The sequence below is a fragment of the Dasypus novemcinctus genome, chromosome 13 (genome assembly GCF_030445035.2).
Source record: "Dasypus novemcinctus isolate mDasNov1 chromosome 13, mDasNov1.1.hap2, whole genome shotgun sequence".
NCBI classification, from domain to species: domain Eukaryota; kingdom Metazoa; phylum Chordata; class Mammalia; order Cingulata; family Dasypodidae; genus Dasypus; species Dasypus novemcinctus.
The window spans coordinates 27,886,676-27,910,187 of NC_080685.1; the positions used below are offsets into that span (position 1 = coordinate 27,886,676).

Here is a 23,512-nt window from a genome sequence, read left to right on the forward strand (position 1 = left end):
AGCTGAGCCAACAGGTAATTGAGGGAAGTGGGATGATTCATGTTTGATAGGCAAGGAATGAAAACAGAGCATCCCAGGTGGATTGTATTTCCTTGAGACAGGATTCAATTCTTGTATAAAAAGGCAGCTGGCTCCTGACTTCAAACAGACCTGAGAGACCAGACAACCCATTCTCCTCTGTGAACCAGGTAAGTCTGTTTGGAACCAATTTGGAATTTTTCTTTAGGTTTTCATTATTGGACAAAAGTAAGCATGAGTGAGAAGGCCAGAGCAGGGAGTTCATTAGAGTTAGAAAATATCAGCATTTCTTTATTTGAAAAGCACAGTTTGGTACTGAAGAAACTTTGGACATGGATTCTTCTGTCTCAGCATAGAGGTATGGAACTGGGAATTGGGGAAGAAGAGTAAATTAACTCATCCTAGGACTAGAACTCAGGCCCAGGCTACTTTCAACAGCACCATAATTTCTCAGTTTATGATACTTATAAAAATTTTAATCCATTCAGCAAATCTCTACTGAGCACTGATTATAATTAAGACACGATGCTAAGCAATTTGCGTAAATCAGACCAATATGAACTTAATAAACTTGCATTCTAGCAGGAAATATAATACGTGTTCATACACATAAAGTAAAGAGTGACTGATACTAGGAGATAGGGGCAAGGAAGGGCAGCGGCAGTTTTGGGGAGCATTGCTCAGAAGAACCTGTCTGTAGTGGCATAAAATGTGAATTATGATGCAGTATTTGGAAAAGCAGAGTGGGTAGTTCAGCATTTCAGAGAGGACTCTGTGAGCAAAGGCCAGAAATCAAAGCACAGGGGCTTTGGTTAACATAGAGTTATCCTATAAGTGGCAGGACATTCTATGTGTAACTATGAGTGGGTGGACTATATCCCTTTCCAGAAGACCTACTATGTCTCTTGGGAGCTGGTTTTCTCAGGATATAAGTCAATGCAGATGTGCCATACCTGTGGAAGAAATAGAGCTAAGGAATGAATCCCACTCAAATGGAGCAGAACAAATTTCCTTTAATCTCCTAGCTCCATCTCTTGAAATGGTCCAGACATTGTCAAAGCATCCTTTGCTTTCCAATACAGCAAGGAAAGAGTAGAGGCTATCACTTCTAAAAGGGCCAGAAATTAGGCATATTTTACATTGGAACCTGGCTACTGTTTTGTTTATCAGAATCATTGAGTCAGCTTTTCTGTTTCAAGGTGCAGCTACTTTTGAAGCATGAATTCCCAGCAGCAGAAGCAGCCTTGTGCCCCACCTCCTCAGCTTCAGCAGCAGCAGGTGAAACAGCCCTGCCAGCCTCCACCCCAGGAACCATGTGTCCCTGTAACCAAGGAGCCATGCCTCCCCAAGGCGCCTGAGCCATGCCTCCCCAAGGCACCTGAGCCCTGTCTCCCCAAGGCACCTGAACCGTGCCTCCCCAAGGTGCCTGAGCCATGCCTCCCCAAGGCACCTGAGCCCTGTCTCCCCAAGGCACCTGAACCGTGCCTCCCCAAGGTGCCTGAGCCGTGCCTTCCCAAGGTGCCTGAGCCATGCCCAACCGTCACTCCAGTGCCAGCCCAGCAGAAGACCAAGCAGAAGTAATGTGGTCTTCAGCCATGCCCTCGAGGAGCAGAACACCGGATGCCAAACCCTCCTTTCCATTCTGCTCCAGTCTCTTCCTGTTGACCTTGCAATTAGCATGTTGTCACTGTGGGTCGCAGACCCTCCTTCATTTGTACCTTCTGAGAAGATTTCCTTATATTCACGCTGGAGGGTTTCCTGAGTCTCTGAGTAAGGCCGAGATCCTCACTGGCCTAGCTAATCTTCCAGGCTCCATGCTCATCTGAAGAGGGGACTGGGAAGGGATCAAGTGACTCTTCCATGCTCTGGTCCCATTAAATCATTAAATCACTTTTAATTTCAGGTCTGACTGTGTATGTCATTCATCGTCTCTGCCTTCTGAGATGCTCTCTTCTCTTGGGCAGAACTTGCACACAGAAAGGGGTTAGTTGTGAAGGTAACAGTCAGAATCTACCTGAACTTGGCAGTGGGAATGTGTGTGTGTGTGTGTGTGTGTGTGTGTGTGTGTGGCTATTGTATATATGGACATCCCTGAGATGGGAGATTGTGACAGGCCTGTTACTTTGGGCAGCCTCAGTTAGAGCAGCAGCAGAGACATGCCTGGGCTTAGTTGTTACTTGCTTCAACCCATCTCTTACCCTGAGTACCTTGCTCCCAGCTTCCCTTATTCTGTTGTCTTGATTCCCTTTATTATTATCATTCTAGAGAAGTCACGTTCATACATAATCCCACCTGATTATCTCTTCTTCATTCACCTTCCTTGTCTTTTGTCTCCAGTGCACAGAGACAAGCATTTAAACAATCACACTCTAGACAAAATACCCTCGCAAATGCATATCCACCCACAAGACTGCACACAGAGACACATACAGAGATAGATTTCAACACAAACATATCTACACATTCACATCCACACATTCACACACTGACACACTCGAAAGCACACAAGAACACATATGTACTATGATTTAATGCTCCTCAGATATTCTTTTTCTTTCATTGATGGCTCAGTGTGAAGACACTCAATGCTTACGTGGATGAGGAAGAGTTGAATCCACAGTGCCTGCCCTAGTAGAAGCCTAAGAGATGATCTTCACCTGTTCCCATAAAAAAAACAGGTACACACACAGACACACTGGCACAAAAGCATCACATGCTCTCTCTCTCTAGCTCTTTCCACATGAACAGACACATACACTATCCCTCTCAAAGTAGAACAAAAACATGTGGATCAAGTGAAAAGACAATTTTAAGCAAGTTTCAGAAGCAGAAGACAGGTGGTACAGGTAAAACCAAAGTCACCCATGAAATTGAGGAAGATCAGGTCATTAAGATAAAAGAAGTTAGAGGTGAAAGGTGACTTAAAGAGCACCTAGTACAGCCCCTCCATCTTTCAGATCAGAAAACTGATATTCAGAAAGAGGAGGAGAAATAGTTAAAATCAACCCAAGACTGTTTCTGAATCACACCAAAACCCAGATCTCCAGAATCTATCCTTCTGTCTCTTTCCCTGCACCCTATTCTTCCTGGTTTTGGGGGAAGCCAGCAAGCTTGCAGGTCTGTTCTTAGGCACATCTGGGATATTAAGCAGAGAAGGCAATATAAAATCTCATAGAGGCTGAAGTGGCCTATCAGGAGTAAAACTCCTTTTTTGGGAAGGTGGATGACCCACAATATCCAGGGGATGTGAGGCAAATACTCCAGGTATGTTTGGCAAGAACTCTGAGATGTTTGAAAACCATAAAATAAAAAGTATTCAACAAGCTGTTATTGATGAGTGGTTGTCACACAGGCAGGAGAAAATGATGTCCTTGGGTCTTTTAGGAATATGCAGGTTGAGATGACTACAAATCAGTTCCCAATTGACATGATGGAAAATGGTAATAAACATATTAAAGAGCCATCCCATTAAAGGGGCAGATCACCAGTGGGGCCACCTGCAGGTGATGTCTAGCTGGAGAGTTGCAAAGTGAAGGGACCATCTTGGAGGAAAGTTGAGCAAAATGAATTAAAATATTTAAGCATCTGCATACCTTCTACATAGCCCTGAGAAATATTCACTTATGTATATATTTATAGGGATAAACATTTCAAAATTATATATAATAGCAAATAAAAAGGAGGAGGGAACAAAATAAATTTCCAGCAAGAAAAAATTAAGTTGATTATATAAGTGATTATTACCTATGTATCTATAAGATTATAGAATTTGATTATAAAATAATATCACAGAAAAATATTAATTCTTATAGAAAAATATTCAGACAATATTAAGATCATATAAACTGTTACAGCATATAACACATGAATATATCTTTGTTAAAATGTAGATATATATATACACACACACACACACATAAGAATATAAGAAAAACATGACAGTAAATAGAGCAAATAGAAATAGTGGCTATGTTTGACTGGTGTATGAAAGGTATTCCTTAGTTTATTCAGTGAAATTTCTTATGTTTTAAACATTCCTACACTCTAAATTGAAATTACATTTATTTATAAAATGGCCCATACACGTTTAAAACACTTAAAACAGATAAAGATGAAACTGACCTAGGAAAAAAAAAATGTTTCCACAGAAACTTCCAGAAATCCTGCTGCAATTTCCAGACCTGCAGCCCAAAGGTGAGGGGGTGGGGTGATTACTGTCTGTTTTTTGTGTGTGATATCACATGCGATCACTTCTCCCACACAAACCTCCAACGTAATTCTAAACCTTTCTGTGCAAAACTCCTCATAACACCACCCCTCCCACCCCTCTCACATTCACAACTCAGACTTCAATATCCCCACTGACTTGGACCATTGCTACCACCCAAGTGTTAAATGAGGTCACGGGGTAGAGGTGGAGCTCTCCCATCATCTGAGAGCCTTCTCTTGCCCCAGCTCCTCAAGTCTCCTGTGAGTATACTTGTTATTCACCCAGCCAGCAGTAGAGAGCTGGATACTGCCTTTATGTGAGGAATTTGAGTTACTAAAGACACCTAGGTTGGTACACTGCAGGTTTCCAGTGTGGTTGCTGACATCAACCTGTCAGATTAGAAAGTATAACTTACACTGCTGATTTATAAATGTGATCATGGCTGAGAGGGGAGGTCTGTGGATGTAATATTTCAATTGAAAGGAGTCTAGAAAATAATGTAAGGACTGTGTAACAGGGATTTACATGGTGACGGAGATTGTGAATTGTGATTAATAGTATAAGAACGTTCTTCTTTTACAACGTTTTAAGAATATGGTGATACACAGGAAAATTATAACTAAGGTAACGTGGATTATAGTTAACAGTAATTTGCAATATTTTTGCAGCAAAGAAGATGTATCAATTCTAAGAGACAACAATAAAGGAGTATAAAGGGGTATAGGATGTTTCTTTTTGGAGTAATAAAACATTCTAAAATTGAGGTGATGACAGCACAACTCTGTGACGAGTATGAGAGCCACCGTGTATGCATTTTGAATGGATTGCACAAAGCATGGGACTGTATACCACTATGAATCCTGTGGTGGAAGATGGACTGTAGCTAACAGAAAAAATATGAGAACATTCTCTCATGAACAATAATGCAATATTAATTCAGGGTGTCATTAACCGAGTGGGTGGGGTAAGTACACCAAATGTAAGATATTGGCTATTGTTAGGAGTAGTGGTTCTTACTTTGTAACAATCGTTGCACAAAAATCCAAGGTGTTGGGGGTGGGGTGATGTATGGGAGCCCTACTTGGTGACATACACGTTTGTTTTGTTTTAAAAAATGCACATTTGGCTTCTCTTCTCTTGGTTTCCTCACCTTCGCGTGTCTCTGTCCTAGCAGGACCATACCATTTCTTCCACGTTTCCTGAAGAAAAGGGAAGTTATCACACCTTTTGGACAGGAACTCTTTAGAAGGGAGGTCCCACTGAGCGGCTGGCTGTTCCATCCACTTCTGTCTCTGGAGAGTCTCTTTCCTAAGTGTCTGTACCAACCAATTTTCTAGTCTGTTTCCTCCACCTCCCTACTTACTTAGGCTACCTGATTCTCTGCCATGTTCTCTTCCTGTTCTTCCTTCATTCTCTGTCCTTTCTGCTTTATGATCAACTGTCCCCACCCCTTCCATTCCACACAGTTCTCCAGAACCAAGTGCTCTGTCCAGGCTTTGGGGTCTAATTAGACCTTCTCTGTCCCTTGGCACACCTGCAGGCACACTGTCCTGTTTGCTGTAATGTAAGCCAAACTGCCTGCATTCCCAGGCCACTGTGCTCATCACACCCACGATTACTGGATTCAGGTCTGACTTCTCCAGACCGAGACCCATGAGGGTCTTTCCATGCTGCCTGCCAAAATGTACGAGTTATTCGTGTCTGTTTTTATAATTATTTTTAAAGGTGCTATAGATTGCATAAATGTTACTTAAAAAAATACAAGGCATCCTCACATATCTCACCCCTCCCCTTCCCATCTTTTTCCCCATTAATAATACTTCATTCGTGTGGTAAGTTTTTAAAATCGATAAACACATATTGAAACATGGCCACTAACCATAGTCTATAGTTTACATTATGGTTGACAGTTTGTACTGCGTAATTTTATAGGTTTTGACAAAATGTATAATTTCCTGTATCCATCATTGCGATGCCATGCAGAACAATTCTGTGGAGTGACTTATATCTTCAGTAAATGATGCAGTGGATTTGAGGAGAACATTCTATACGTCACTTTTTGAACCAGAACACTCTTCCTTGGGAGTGCCTTGAGCTGGATCCTTTTCCAGCATCATTCTGCTCCCTAAAACAGCAGGATTCTGACGTGTAATATATCTCCTCTTTCCTGTCCATAACTACAATACTATTGGAAAGAGTGGTCCTACAATCCCGGAAAACTGAGAGCTCCCTGCAGGAAGGGTTATGTCTCTCCGACCCATTTAACAGATTCCCCAGTGGGGACTGCCCATTTCTTGAGTAAATGAGCTGGTGACCACAGAGGCAGAAAGTGAGAGAATACAACCTTCCCTAACCTTCCAAGAGACGGAAAAAGCATATGTTATAGAATTATAGATCCATACATTTTAGCTAATATTATCACTACTACATTTTTCTATATAAATTAACTTAAAAAGTTTCTATTTCATTTGTTCCATACTAGTGAAAATGTTTTCATTTGGTTCCAACCATTATTTTTAAAATAATATTAATAGAAAATAACTTTGAAAATGTTAACCTATTAGAGTTGAATGTGGTTTAGCAGAGGGTTTCTCTTCAACCTAGTCACTCAGGCTCCTTGCCTTCTGCAGTTCTTCCATTTTCCTGGGGCCTCACTCTCTCCTTCATACTGTTGTGTGATTCAGGAAAAATGCGAGGGTATGAAGAAAGCAAACTTGTTCCAAATCATCCGGGCCTAGAGGAGATCTGCATCACTTGGGCCTATCTTCACTGGCATGGAGTACAATTCCATGACTTCATCTACTGCAGTGAGCCTTGAAATGAGTGTCATGGCTACGCCTGGGAAAGTGAAGGCAACACAGGCTTCAGCATCTTTCACAGCCTGCCACAGTCCATTCTGTTGGTTATCAAATATATATTTTCTCTCTTTCTTATACATATAACATGCTAATGTCCTTCTGAAGAAGGGGTTAAATACTTCTACTCCTCAAAGACTTGGATCGCTGAGTGATGTACAATCTTCTCCTTTAGGTACTTATATGACTCTCCACGGACCAGAAAATTATGTTATAAAGGTCAAGTTATTCCCACTTCCATCCCCAGAGCAGCATGCCATAGTTGTCAGGGCAGAATAACTTTGATCAAAACTCCCATGTTCCCAAGAGGTGAACTATCAAGGCATGGAAATACATGGAGGAACGTTGAATGCACATAGCTAGGTGAAAGAAACCAGTCTGAAAAGGCTAACTACTGTATGATTCCCACTGTATGACATTGTGGAAAAGGTACACCTATAGAGACAGTAAAAAAAAAATCAGTGGTTTCCACTGGTTGCTGTAGGAAGGGTGGAGAAGAGTGCTGACTAGGTCGGCACAGGTTTTTGGGGGCAGTGAAATTTTTTATATGATATCATAATGTTGGGTCCATGGCATTATGCATAGAGAACTGTATACTATAGGATTGAACACTGATGTAAACTGTGGATTTAGTTACCAGTAATGTATCAATACTTGTTTATCAACCATAACAAATGTACAACACTAAAGCATGACATTAATAATAGGGGAATCTGTGTATGTGGGAACGTGTATATGATAACTCTTTGTACCTTCTGTGCAATTTTTCTGTAAACTTATAACTTCTATACATTACTACAATAAAAAGTAAAAAATTTAAGAAATAAGTTTTTTAAAAAATTAGGAATAAGAAGTTTCACCATGGGCAGATGAAGAATAGGAGTCACTAAATCCTAGTAATTCTGAAATCCTACCAAATCTTCTCTCTTCCACTTTCTGTATTCTATGGCTACAGCTTCTCCTTTGTTCAGTACCCTCGATGGCCAATTTGTGAATGTTTAGTGAGTTTTCAAACAAGCTTCAGACAGGAAGCACTCTTCAAAAGATGGGATTGTTTTACTGATATTTTCCTGCCTTGCTCTATTCTTGTATGCTGAGTAGGAACTGGGGGTGAAAATAATTTGTCTTTTTTTTTTATTTTCATTTTTTTGATTTCTGAATTCTCTTTTTTGTCTTTATTCATTTTTTAATATTACATTAAAAAAATATGAGGTCCCCATATACTCCCCACCCCCGTCACCCCACTCCTCCCCCCATAGGAACATTCTCCTCCATCATCATGAGACATTGATTGCATTTGGTGAATATATCTCTGAGCATCGTTGAACCTCATGGTCAATGGTCCACATCATAGCCCACACTCTCCCATGTTCCATCCAGTGGGCCATGGAAGGACATACAAAGTCTGGTAATTGTCCCTGCAGCACCACCAAGGACAGCTCCAAGTCCCGAAAATGCCTCCACATCTCATCTCTTCCTCCCATTCCCCATACCCAGCAGCCACCATGGCCACTTTCTCCACACCAATGCCATATTTTCTTCGATTACTAATCACAATAGTTCATGAATAGAATATCGGTAAGTCCACTCTAATCCATATTCTGTTCCTACACCCTGTGGACCTTGCATTGGTTGTGTCCACTCTACATCTGTATCAAGAGGGGGCTTAGCTTCCACATGGATGCTGGATGCAATCCTCCTGCTTTCAGTTGTAGGCACTCTTGGCTCCATGGTGTAGTGGTTGAACTTCTTCAACTCAATGTTAGTTGAGTGGGGTAAGTCCAATAAACCAGAGTGTAGGAGCTGAAGTCTGTTGAGGCTCAGGACCTGGCTATCATATGGTCAGTCCAGAGATTCAGATCCCCTGGGTATATATTAAACCCGAGCACCAACTACAATTCTGGTAAAGTAACAGGAAAGGCTTGTGAAAAAAGATCACATCTGAGTCCAGCTCCATCACACAGAAACACAAACTCCAGGGAAGGGCCAACTGACATGGCACTGAACTCCATCTGCAATGACCATAGAACCTGTGGGTCTCTGTAGCCCTCAGAAGAGCCAATACCCGGGGTTGTATCTACTCTATCTGTCTCTGGGACTCTGCTGAGGTGTGCATAAGGGCGACCACTCTGACAACCTCCCGGCTCTTTTTTGAAAAGTCAAAGCCATATAAACTCATTTGTCCTTTCCATTTCCCCCTTGATTCATGTCAAAAAGCATTTTTAACTCCTGTTATTATGTAGACTGAGATATTCTGCTGGTCCGAGTTGAACATTTTACTCAAGGTCCTTTTCTAGTCACATCATCAGCTGGTACTTGGTAGTAATCCTTCAGTGCCAGGGAGGCTTATCACCGGGAGTCATGTCCCACGTGGGGGGAAGGCAACACATTTACATGCTGAGTTTGGCGTCAAGACTGACCACAAATGAGCAACATGGAGGCTCTTAGGAGGTAACTCTTAGGCACCCTGCAGCTCTACACCTTGTTATTATTTCGGGTGCACAGGCTCACAAGCATAGTCATTAGTATCAAGGGCTCATTGTTGGACCTTCATTTTTTTTTGGTCTTTGCCATTGCACTTGGGGTATTGTTGCTGTTCCTTTAGGGACTGTGATAGAGCTCCCCTGCCTAGGAACTCAGCACTCCCTCAGTTGTTGTTTTTAATTTAACCACTATGAAAATATCCAAACATTTTTATGTACCCTGATATATGCCCTGTAGAACTCCCTGCCAACCATATGTCCCCTGTCAATAACATCCCACACCAGCATTCCTCCGCTGCCGTTGTTGAAACTTTCTGTGATCCAAAACTTCCTGAAAAGTAAAGCCCAATATATTGCCAGGTTTCCTTAACAGTAAAATGGAATATAGTGATGAGTTTAAAGGTTAGATATAGAACACATATTGATTTGGAAAAATTCTACATCCTATCTTTTTCTTTTCTTTTTTCTAATTATTAAGCTTATCTTCACAAGAGTTTTAGATCACAGTACTTCATATATACAATATGCAGTACTCCCACATATCCAACATAAAACCTTTTCCCTTCCACAGCAATAATCTTTTTACATATTCATACTATATTTACTGAAACTGATGTACAGATATTGAGACAATAGCTTTCAAACAAGGTACATTTCTGTTTACATTGTGTTTTATATTTTAGACTATACAATTTTCTAAAATTTTAGTTATCTTATGTTTTACATTATGATTTACATTTTAGCCTATCAGCCCCTGTATATTTTTGGTGTAATTTTACATGTCTTATATCCATCCTTGCATACACTTGTGAAACAATTCTATTGCCCACACAGTTACATTGGTTCCATCTATTCAATACCTCTTTCCCCTCCCTGTAGGGCCCACAGTGACAGTCAATCTTCATTGCTTGAAGGGCCATGTTCAAAGATAGTTGCAACAGTGTTGAGGGCTGGACATGCTCAACTGCCTTAATGCCCTGGGAGCCACCATTTCTCTTGAGAGATACAGTTCCCTCTATTTGATAGCATCAGTCCTCCCAGGATGTGGGTATACCCTCACTCTCATTATATGGGTCTCTATCCAATGATATAACCCACTATGGCAAAATGAGCATTCACATATTCCCTAGGAGCCTGTCTTGAATTAAATTATCCCCCTTAAGCATCTTAAAGAGGTAATTTTCCTTATATTTTTGGAAAGGTTTTCTCAGCATTATACTGTCAACTAAATACCTGACAATCTCCTATGTTCGTGTGTTGCCCCAATATCCCCCCAATTTCTTGGGCAATATTACCCATCCTCCCATCTCTAGCTCCCCTCAAACCCACAAAGCCCCACCTAAAGGTAACCCTATGCCCCCATTTTATCCCTTCCCTGTACAAATACTTACCTCCAGCTTATCATAGATTTCACCCAGGTAGGTGTCAGCTAGCAACCTTCCTCTACCCCCAAATTCCTTTAAGCCTATCATCCGGTCTCTAACTCTCTGAGGCAGCTTGTTTTACTTATTTCATATCATTGAAGTCATGTAGTATTTGTCCTTCAATGCCTGGGTTGCTTCACTCAACATAAGGTTCTCAAGATTCATCCATGTTATCACGTGTGCTTGTAGTGTATTTATTCTTAAAGCCAAGTAGTATTCCATTGCATGTATATACCACATTTTATTGATCCATTCATTTGTTGATGGGCATTTGAGTTGATTCCAACTTTTGGCAATAGTGAACAATGATGCTATGAACATTGGTGTGCACATATCGGTCTGTGTCCTTGTTTTCAGTTCTGCTGGATATATACCCAGCAGTGGAATTGCTGGGTCATATGGCAAGTCTATGGTTAGTTTTTTGAGAAACCGCCAAACTGTCCTCCAGAATGGTTGGATCCTTCTGCATTCCCACTAGCAGTAGATGAGTGTTCCCATTCCTCCACATCCTCTCCAGCATTTGTAGTCTTCTGTTTTTTTCATAGCTGCCAGTCTTATGGGAGTAAGATGGTATCTCATTGTAGTTTTGATTTGCATTTCCCTGATAGCTAGAGATTTGGAACATTTTTTCATGTGCTTTTTAGCCATTTGTATTTCTTCTTTGGAGAAGTGTCTGTTTAAATCTTTTTCCCATTTTTTAAATGGGTTGTTTATCTTTTTATTTTCAAGATATAGGAGTTCTTTACATATACAGGTTATAAATCTCCTATCCGATATATGGTTACCAAATATTTTCTCCCATTGTATAGACTATTTTTTCACTTTCTTGACAAACTCCTTTGAGGTGCAGAATGCTTTAATTTTGAGGAGGTCCCATTTATCTATTTGTTCTTTTGCTGCTCATGCTTTTGGTGTGAAGTTCATGAAGCCATGTCCTATTACAAGGTCTTGTATATGCTTCCCTACACTGCTTTCCAAAGTCTTTATGGTCTTGGTTCTTATATTTAGGTCTTTGACCCATCTTGAGTTGATTTTTGTATAAGGCATAAGATGGTAATCCTCTTTCATTCTTTTACATATGGATATCCCGTTTTCCAGGCACCATTTGTTGAATAGGCCATTCTCTCCCAGTTGAGAAAGTTTGGTGGCTTTATCAAATATTATATGGCTATATATATGAGGATCTATATCAGAACTCTCAATTTGGTTCCATTGGTCTGTGTGTCTCTCCTTGTGCCAATACCATGCTGTTTTCCCTACTGTTGCTTTGTAGTATGTTTTGAGGTCAGGTAGTGTGAATCCTCCAATTTCATTTTTCTTTTTCAATATGTCTTTGGCTATTCAGAGCCTCTTTCCTTTCCAAATAAATTTCATAATTTTTCTAGTTCCTTAAAGAATGTCGTGTTGATTTTTATTGGGATTGCATTGAATGTGTAGCTCAGTTTTGGTAGGATAGACATCTTAATAATATTTAGTCTTCCTATCCATGAACAGGGAATATTCTTCCATTTATTTAGGTTTTCTTTGATTTCCTTGAACAGTGTGTAGTTATCTGTGTATAAATTTTTTACATATTTAGTTAAATTTATTCCTAGGTATTTGATTTTTTTATTGACTATTGTAAATGGTATTTGTTTCTTGATTTCCTCCTGAGGTTGCTCGTAATTGGTGTACAGAAATGCTACTGATTTTGTGCATTGATCTTATAACCTGTGACTTTACTAAACTCATTTATGACTTCTAGAAGCTTTGTTGTAGACCTCTCAGGGTTTTCTATGTATAGGATCATGTCATGTGCAAATAATGAAATTTTGAATACTTCCTTTCCAATTTGAATGCTTTTTATATCTGGATCTTGCCTCAGTGCTCGAGTAAGTACTTCTAAGACAATGTTAAATAGAAGGGGAGAGAGTGGGCATCCTTGCCTTGTTCCTGATCTTAGAGGGAAGGATTTTAGGATTTCACCATTCTAAAAGATGTTGGCTGTGGGTTTTTCATATATACTCTTTATCATGTTCAACAAATTTCTTTGTATTCCAATCTTTTGGAGTGTTTTTATCAAGAAAGGGTGCTGTATTTTGTCAAATGCTTTTTCTGCATCTATAGATATAATCATGTGATTTTTTTCCCTTCAATCTGTTTATATAGTGTATTACATTGATTGATTTTCTTACGTTGAACCATCCTTGCACACCCGGAATGAATCCCACTTGGTCATGGTGTATAATTCGTTTAGTGTGTTGTTGAATATTCTTAGCAAGTATTTTGTTGAGGATTTTTGCATCTAGGTTTATTAGAGAAATTGATCTGTAATTTTCCTTTCTTGTGGTGTCTTCGTTTGGCTTAGGTCCTAGGGTAATGTTGGCATCATAGAATGAGTTAGGTAATGTTCCTTCTGTTTTGATTTTTTGAAAGAGTTTCAGCAGGATTGGTGTTACTTCTTTCCGGAATGTTTTGTAGAATTCACCTGTGAAGCCATCTTGCCCTGGGCTCTTCTTAATTAGGAGGTTTTTAATGACTGATTCTATCTCTTTACTTATGATTGGTTTGTTGAGATCATCAATTTCTTCTTTCGTCAATCTAGTATGCTTATGTGTTTCTAGAAATTTGTCCATTTTCTCTGAATTGTCATTTTTGTTGGAATATAGTTTTTCAAAGTATCCACTTATGATTGTTTTTATTTCTGTGGGGTCAGTGGTGATATCTTCTTTCTCATTTCTTATTTTGTGTATTTGCATCTTCGTTCTTTTTTTCTTTGTTAGTCTGGCTAAGGATTTGTCAATTTTATTGATCTTCTCAAAGAACCATCTCTTGGTCTTGTTTATCTTTTCAAATGCTTTCTTATTTTCTATTACATTTAGTTCTGCTCTTATCTTTGTTCTTTCTTTCTTTCTTCTTCCTGTGGGGTTACTTTGTTGTTTTTTTACTAATTCCTCCAAATGTGCAGTTAGTCCTTCAATTTTTGCTCTTTCTTCTTTTTGGATGTATGAATTTATGGCAATAAATTTCCCTCTCAGTACTGCTTTTGCTGTATCCCATAAATTTTGGCATGTTGTGTTATCATTTTCATTAGTTTCAAGGTAGTTATTAATTTCTTTTGAGATTTCCTCTTTGACTCACTGCTTTTCTAAGAGCGTGCTGTTTAATTTCCATATCTTGGTGTGTAATCTGGCCCTCCAGCCCTTACAGATTTCCAGCTTCACTCCACTGTGGTCAGAGATATTACTTTGTATGATTTCGGTCTTTCTGAATTCATTAAACCTTTCTTTGTGGCCTAGCATATGGTCTATCTTGGAGAATGATCCATGTGCACTTGAGAAAAATGTATATCCTGCTGTAATCGGGTGTAATGATCTGTATATGTCTATTAGATCCAGCTCCTCTAATATACTGTTCAAAGTTTTTGTTTCTTTAGTGATTCTCTTTTGAGATGTTCTGTCCAAAGTTGATACTGGTATATTAAAATCTCCCACTATAATTGTAGAGGCATCTATTCTTTCATTTAGTTTTTCCAGTGTTTGCCTGATGTATTTGGAGGCGCCCTTGTTAGGAGCATAAATATTAATGATTGTTCATTCTTCTTGAGAGATTGTCCCTTTCACTAATATGTAGCATCCATCTTTGTCTCTCACAATTTTTTCACATTTAAAGTCTATTTTGTCTGATATTAATATAACTACTCCTGCTTTTTTTTGGTTATTGTTTGCTTGTAAGATTGTTTTCCAACCATTCACTTTCAACCTCCATGAATCCCTGGGTTTAGGATGTGTTTTTTGTAGGCAGCATATAGATGGGTCATATTTTCTTATCCAATGTCCCAGTCTGAATCTTTTGATAGGTGAGTTTAATCCACTGATATTCAGTGGTATTATTTTCAAGGAATTATTTATGTTAGCCATACTTTGATTGGACTTGTGTTTGTCATAGTGTTTGTTTTTTTCCTTCTCTTTTTTTCTTTTTTGTTGCTCTTACACTCTCCTCCAAATCTGCCTCTCCTGTTTTTTCCTTTCTTCCTGCAGAACTCCCTTTAGTATTTCTTGACGGGCAGGGTTCTTGTTGGCATACTCTTTCAATTTCTGTTTATCTGTGAATATTTTGAACTCTCCATCATTTTTTGAATGCTAGTTTGGTAGGATATTCTTGGTTGGAAATTTTTTTCTTTTCTTGAATATATCATACCACTGCCTTCTTGCTTCCATGGTTTCAGATGAGAAATCAGCACTTAATCTTATGGAGCCTCCCTTGTAGGTGATGGTTTTCTTTTCTCTTGCTGCTTTTAGAATTTTTCTTTGTCTTGAGCATTGGATAATTTGGCAAGTATATGTCTTGGTGTGGGCCTGTTGGGATTTATGATGTTTGAGGTGCATTGTGCTTCTTGGACATGTACATCTATCTCTCTCAGTAGATTTGGGAAATTTTCAGCCATTATTTCCTGCATCACCCCTTCTGCCCCCTTTCCCTTCTCTTCTCCTTCTGGGATGCCTATAATACGTATGTTTGTGCATTTTGCATTGTCATTCAGGTCCCTAAGTCCTAGCTGGATTTTTTCTATCTTTTTATCAATCAGTTCTACTATCTGTTTGATTTCAGATGTATTGTCTTCCACGTTGCTAATTCTCTCCTCTGCCTCTTCTAATCTGCTGCTATTTGCTGAGAGTGTATTTTTGATTTCTTGAACTGTGGTGTTCATCCCCATCATATCTGTTATCTTTTTGCATATGTCTGCAATTCCCTCTCCAAGTGTTTTCTTCATATTGTTAGTCTCTTCCTTTACTTCATTAAGTTGGTCTCTAATATATGTTCTGAGATTTTTAATTATTTGTCCAATGTTCTGCTCCCCTTCCTTGTTTTTCGTTTGTTCATTGGATTCAGACATGTTTTCCTGATTATTGGTTTGGTTTGTAGTTTTTTGTTGCTGTCTGGTCATCATTTTATCTTGATGGGTTTAATCAGCTCCTTAGTTTCTTTGTCTAGTCTTGGGGATTAATTCGTTGTTATTCTTGTGTAAGCGTTATGTCTTCTCTTTGTCACTTTGTTCCTCTTACTCTATTTTCTTGTTGCTGGCTAAGTTCGCTTTGAAGGAAAATATTAGGGCCAGGGAAAGCAAAATGAGTAAGAAGAATAAATGTGTAAAGTAGTGTTGGTAATAAATGTTAACTGAGTAACAATGTGAGATCTGGGAGAATGGATATTAGACTCATGTAAGTTGTGTAAGTTATAGCAGTAAGTAGAGAACCTATAATGAGATAATCAACTGAGTATAGGGAGGAATATAGTATGAATTAAAAAGCCAGTGTTTTCATGAGAGAGGGAAAGAGAAAAGAAAGACAGTAATATCAAGAGTGGATAAAAGACAGAAAACAGAACAAAGATGTTAGAAATTAAAAGTTAGACAATTTGGGGGCCAAAGAAAGGAAGGTGGAAAGTAAGAGAAACAGTAGATAATGGAGGCTAGCAAGATGTGGGGGAAAGGGAATAGTGTAGGTGGCCAAAATCAATTCACACAGAAAAGAGGAAATGGAGGTTGAGGAAACACAGTAAATGTGAAGTGCTCCCTGTAGCACCTATTATATAATTAAAATAAAATAAAATAAGAAGAAAAATAAAGGAAAGGAAAAAAAGAGAAGAAAAAAGGGGTGGGCAAAGAAAAGGGAGGGAAACAAGCAAGAAAAAGAAAAGGAGGAAAAACCCTAAATAAATGAAAAAGGACCTTTGGAGATTAAATGGGAGAAAAGACCAGGAGATAATGCAATATTAGCAACTAAGACAAAAAAAAAAAATACACAAATGCCAAGGGCAAGGATAATCAAGCAGATGGACCTCAGGATGCGGTGGATTCAGGGATGGGAAGTCTGTGATATTGCAGACTCAAGGTGTGTGAGTCTCTGGAGCGTGGGCCAGCAGTGTTTAGGGGACACAGACGTTGGAACCACTCATCCAGTTAACAGGGGGCCTGGGAACACCACAGCACAACACAGCCTTCATGGTTCCCCGCAGCTGTATGCCAGCCCTAGGGGGAGGGGTTCTGCCCACAGACTCTGAGCTCCATGTCAGAAACCCAAAATTCCACCTCTCACAAGAATCTCTTCTGTCACTGTCTCACCAAATCAACATGCAGATACCTCCTGCCCTGCAATCCAAAGAGTTCGGGGACTGCCGTGGATGGGCCACCAGCCCTAGGTGGAAGGATTCCTCCTAGAACTTCTAACCTCCATGTCAGAAACCAAGAGTTCCACCTCTTGCAAGAATCTCCTCCATCACTGTCTCACCAAATCGACTTCCAGTCACCTCCCACCCTGCAAGCCTCCGAAACCACCCGCTTAGGGCTTGGGAACTCCCCAGCACAGCAAAGCCTCCAGAAATCACCACCGCCTGGCGACTAGCCCCAGGGGAAAGCGTCCGGCACAGAGCCCCAACCTCCATGAAAGAGACCCAAAATTCTACCTTTTACAGGAATCTCCTCTGTCACCGTCCCACTATATCGACGTCCAGACACCTCCTGCCCTGAAAACACCTGTAACAGCCTGGTCCAGCAGGACTCCAACCCTATTCAGCCGCTTCTTTGCAGGAGACATTATAAGTGCACTCATTCAGATGCCATCTTGCCCTGCCCGCCAATTTGTCTTTTTAAATCACATCTTATTGGCCCAAAAGAAGTCACATGAGGATCAGAGAGAAGACTGTGTATCTTGAAGAAGTAGGGGTGATGGTCTTTTTGGGGTATTAAAGGATATACTAGGGAATAGGATTTCCCAGATTTAAGCATCTCTATTTTTGCTGCATCCTTATACTCCTGTACCTCATTCTTTACATAATCTTTTTCTCAACATGATTTAATAACAAATGACTAAAAAATTAGATAGACCTTAGGAAAAAGTGCCCATGAAATGATAGCTTCAATATTCAGGTTATACGTTATTTTAATATAGATTGAGTAAATAATCATAATAATAACAATTAAATAGGTCATTATCTATCAACTAAGAACTCTTACCATATTAAGATCTGATGTCTTCTAATAGAGAATTTCCTTATTAAGTAGTTTTCTCATCCTCAAAGGGCATTTATACATGACTTTAAACCACCCTTCTAAATTAACACTTTGTTTAGGGTAGGAGTTCTCAAAAATGGAAACATCTGGAGAGGTATCCTCTAGTACACTTTATCTGAGCTACTTGCTTATGCAGACTGAGTGGCTCAAATTAGTTTCCACTTATTATAAGCTACTGATAATAAGCAGGGAGAATGAGATTGAAGGGATAGTGAAATTTTCACAGTCTGAAGCCAGAACTGCCTTGGATGGGGTGATGGGAACACAAGTCAAAGCAGGCAGGAGAATCCAGCCAGGGGTGGAAAACCAGCTGAGAATTTTCCTTGACTCCATGGCCAAAGTCCAGGAAAAACATGGAAGGACCCCAGCTTCAGAGCTGGGCTCAGATCACCCAGGGCCTGAGACAAGCTGACTGGCACTAAGGAACAGAGGAGAAGCAGTTCCTCATCGACTGAGAATCCCACCAGATGCAGCAGCAAATTCTGCCTGGGCTCCCTCAGTTAGGTGTTCTGGACATGGGGTTCTGGTGAAGGGAAGGACCAGTATCCAAGCGTAGAGGAAAGCTAAATTGAGGCAAGAGGCTTAGAGCTCAGGTGTGATGGTGACAGTGGCACCAACCCAAAGGGAGTGGTTCCTTAAACTGGCTGACAACTAAGCAGATGGGTGGGGGAGGCAGCGGAAGTGTCAGTACTTTTCTGAGTGGTTACTCCTGCCAGCACATCCCACAAGACCCGCCAAAAGGGCAGGAACCTTTAAAGCAGTTCTCAAAGCAGTCTCTGGGTCTCTCTTTATGAATATTGTCATTCATTCATTCATTCATTTTGCAACTGTCAATTCACTGAGCAGCTACTACACACCAAGCACCATGAAGGGATGGAGGGATAACAATGACTATGGGAGCCCCATGAGAGGTGCTTTGGGGGTGGCTGATGCTGGACTCAAGTTCTTAGCAGATGACACAGCTGTGGAGCCATCAGGTGCTCCTTAGGCACACGTGTGTGCATGGACAGTAGGTGATGAGGAGGAGCCATCCACACACCTGGATTTTCAGGGTAAATTGGGTTTCCAAGGGCACACTTAATAATAGATGGTGTTTGAGGGCAGCTCCGAACTAGTGACTGCAGTTTCATGTTATGTTTATCGGAGGAAATTGCTGGTATAAGTACTTGGGGAATCCCCATGCATTACAGGAAAGAGAAGCCCATGGCAGGGAGAATCTTCAGAATCTGACCATCATGTCAGACAGGTCAATGCAGGGAGGGCATACTAGAGGGGCTATTCAGAGTCTTCTCACCCGACCTTCATCCCCAATGTCTTCACTGCTCAGGGTACCAGACCCTGCCACTACATGACCCCAAGGTTGTCAGGGTACCATACCCTGCCACTATACTACCCCAAGACTCCCCTCCTGAGCAAAGCAACCCAGGTCAAAACAGGTACTTTAGCCGTTTCTCTTCCAGACCCTGGTCCACTGAATGATGAGCAACAGAAAGAGCCCCTTATTTCTACCTGTGCTAACTAATGCCCCCTCCTCTTTCTAACAGAACTAGAAAGCCATTATTTCTTCTTAAGACAATTCATCTTAGCAAAGATTGTGTTTACCCAGAAAGCAAGGCCCCTTCTGTCTTCTCACTTTGCCACTTATGCAGAGCTTTCCAAAACTATGAGTGAACCCAATCCCAAGCCTCCAGGAAGTTGCAAGTCCCTCTTTCCCACCTTTAGTCATTTTCCTGCCTGGGGTTAATTTTCTCTATAGACAATAGGGAATAGTTAGTGGTTAAATAAGGGGGAACCTAGAGTATCTGTGCAGAATTCCTTTTCTCAGGGGTGTGTTGTTGACCTTGAATATGTTATTTCACTTTTCTTGGCATCATATTCCCCAATTATCACTTGAGGAGCACAGAATGGAAGCTCCCTGAGATCCATTAGGTTCAGTAGCTCTGATCTATGGTGTGTCTCTAACTCCAAGGAGTTCCCAGTTTGAGATTGTCTTCATCCTCAGCTCCTAGAGCCAGTGACATGACTGGCATATATTGGGCACTCCATTAATATTTGATGCATGAACAAGGAAGCAAGTATCATCGTGGGGATACCACTGTTCTGAACTGGCAAAGCACTGACCCTCAGAAAGCCCGAGGAGATACAGAAGAGGTAGAGGTGAAAACCATTGCAGCCAGAAATATTTCTAGACACTGGAGCTGGGGTTGGAAGTGGGCAAGAGAGGAGGAAATATTAAGCAATGAGAAGCCATGGGTAGACTTGTGGTGGAGGTAGTTAGACAAGGCTTCTGGGTTTTCAGGTGGAGGGTAGGCCATAGCAGGGTTAAGAAGAAAGAACGGGCTTGAGCAGATAGTTGGGTGGAGTGGAGGAAGAGGTTATCCCAGAAGAGTGATTAGCCCTTGAAAATCTCTGAAGTAGGAGAGAGGTGAAGGTGTGGTTGGTGAGAAGAAAGCAGGTTTGCCCAGCTTAGCAACCAGTCAGAAAGGAGTGGGTTTGGGGGAGGGGGTGATAAATGAGAAATTTAAATAGGTATAGTTCAATGGAATTGGGAGGAAAATGGAGGAAATGGATGGAAGGGTCTTGGATCTCCCAGATGAGGGAGGAGGCTATAATCAACCAATTCCATGACATCTCACAACCACCTTAAGGCAGACCACTCAAGTCTACGTCTTCTCCTATTCTTCCCTTCCATTTTCCACTTGTTCATTCATTGTGCAGAAGTATTGCACTCCCACAGAACATCGAGGAACAGCCATCAAAATAGAAGAACAGGTAGGTGACCAAGTACAAAAGAACTCAGATCTCCATCCAGGGTTAGCACATTAAACCCTCCAGGAAGTCTGGCTCTGAGGGGAGGATGACAGGGGGCATCGGGCCCTGGTGACATCATTATCAGGCAGCCAGTACCAAAACTTATCACATGGGTGGTTTTCATCACAAAAGATGAGCCATCAGGTAATTGAGGGAAGTGGGATGATTCATGTTTGACAGGCAAGGAATGAAAACAGAGCATCCCAGGTGGATTGTATTTCCTTGCGACAGGATTCAATTCTTGTATAAAAAGGCAGCTGGCTCCTGACTTCAAACAGACCTGAGAGACCAAGACAACCCATTCTCCTCTGTGTACCAGGTAAGTCTCTGTTTGGAACCAATTTGGAATTTTTCTTTAATTTCTCATTATTGGACAGAAGTAAGCATGAGTGAGAGGGCCAGTGCAGGGAGTTCATTAGAGTTAGAAAATATCAGCATTTCTTTATTTGAAAAGCACAGTTTGGTACTGAAGAAACTTTGGACATGGATTCTTCTGTCTCAGCATAGAGGTATGGAACTGGGAATTGGGGAAGAAGAGTAAATTAACTCATCCTAGGACTAGAACTCAGGCCCAGGCTACTTTCAACAGCACCATAATTTCTCAGTTTATGATACTTATAAAGATTTTAATCCATTCAGCAAATCTCTACTGAGCACTGATTATAATTAAGACACGATGCTAAGCAATTTGGGTAAATCAGACCAATATGAACTTACTCAATAAACTTGCATTCTAGCAGGAAATATAATACGTGTTCATACATATAAAGTAAAGAGTGACTGATACTAGGAGATAGGGGCAAGGAAGGGCAGCGGCAGTTTTGGGGAGCATTGCTCAGAAGAACCTGTCTGTAGTGGCATAAAATGTGAATTATGATGCAGTATTTGGAAAAGCAGAGTGGGTAGTTCAGCATTTCAGAGAGGACTCTGTGAGCAAAGGCCAGAAATCAAAGCACAGGGGCTTTGGTTAACATAGAGTTATCCTATAAGTGGCAGGACATTCTATGTGTAACTATGAGTGGGTGGACTATATCCCTTTCCAGAAGACCTACTATGTCTCTTGGGAGCTGGTTTTCTCAGGATATAAGTCAATGCAGATGTGCCATACCTGTGGAAGAAATAGAGCTAAGGAATGAATCCCACTCAAATGGAGCAGAACAAATTTCCTTTAATCTCCTAGCTCCATCTCTTGAAATGGTCCAGACATTGTCAAAGCATCCTTTGCTTTCCAATACAGCAAGGAAAGAGTAGAGGCTATCACTTCTAAAAGGGCCAGAAATTAGGCATATTTTACATTGGAACCTGGCTACTGTTTTGTTTATCAGAATCATTGAGTCAGCTTTTCTGTTTCAAGGTGCAGCTACTTTTGAAGCATGAATTCCCAGCAGCAGAAGCAGCCTTGTGCCCCACCTCCTCAGCTTCAGCAGCAGCAGGTGAAACAGCCCTGCCAGCCTCCACCCCAGGAACCATGTGTCCCTGTAACCAAGGAGCCATGCCTCCCCAAGGCGCCTGAGCCATGCCTCCCCAAGGCACCTGAGCCCTGTCTCCCCAAGGCACCTGAACCGTGCCTCCCCAAGGCACCTGAGCTGTGCCTTCCCAAGGTGCCTGAGCCATGCCCAGCTGTCACTCCAGTGCCAGCCCAGCAGAAGACCAAGCAGAAGTAATGTGGTCTTCAGCCATGCCCTCGAGGAGCAGAACACCGGATGCCAAACCCTCCTTTCCATTCTGCTCCAGTCTCTTCCTGTTGACCTTGCAATTAGCATGTTATCACTGTGGGTCGCAGACCCTCCTTCATTTGTACCTTCTGAGAAGATTTCCTTGTATTCACGCTGGAGGGTTTCCTGAGTCTCTGAGAAAGGCCAAGATCCTCACTGGCCTAGCTAATCTTCCAGGCTCCATGCTCATCTGAAGAGGGGACTGGGAAGGAATCAAGTGACTCTTCCATGCTCTGGTCCCATTAAATCATTAAATCACTTTTAATTTCACGTCTTACTGTGTATGTCATTCACCGTCTCTGCCTTCTGAGATGCTCTCTTCTCTTGGGCAGAACTTGCACACAGAAAGGGGTTAGTTGTGAAGGTAACAGTCAGTAGCTTCGTGAACTTGGCAATGAGAATGTGTGTGTGTGTGTGGCTATTGTATACACAAGACTTCCTTGGGATGGGAGATTATGACAAGCCTGTTACTTTGGGCAGCCTCAGTTAGAGCAGCAGCAGAGTCATGCCTGGGTTTAGTTGTTACCTGCTTCAACCCATCTCTTACCCTGAGTAACTTGCTCCCAGCTTCCCTTATTCTGTTGTCTTGATTCCTTTTACTATTATCATTCTAGGGAAATCACGTTCACACATAATCCCACCTGATTATCTCTTCTTCATTCACCTTCCTTGTCTGGTGTCTCCAGTGCACAGAGACAAGCACTTAAACATTCACACTCTAGACAAAATACCCTCACAAATGCATGTCCACCCACAAGATTGCACACAGAGACACATACAGAGAAAGATTTCAACACACACGTATCTACTCATCCATATCCATACATGCACACACTGACACCCTCTGAAGCACACAAGAATGCATATACACTATGATTTAATGCTCCCCAGACATTGTTTTACTTTCATTAATGGCTCAGTGTGAAGACACCCAATGCTTAGGTG

At 41.1% G+C, this 23,512-nt stretch overlaps 1 protein-coding gene across 1 annotated transcript; it reads left to right on the forward strand.

The window, feature by feature from the left end:
- The first annotated feature begins 1,222 nt into the window (after window positions 1–1,222).
- LOC101434620 (cornifin alpha-like) lies at window positions 1,223–1,830 on the forward strand. The gene has a single exon (XM_004480266.5). The coding sequence runs from the start codon at window positions 1,237–1,239 to the stop codon at window positions 1,597–1,599; it is 363 nt and encodes a 120-aa protein (XP_004480323.2). The 5' UTR covers window positions 1,223–1,236; the 3' UTR covers window positions 1,600–1,830.
- The last annotated feature ends 21,682 nt before the right edge of the window (window positions 1,831–23,512 follow it).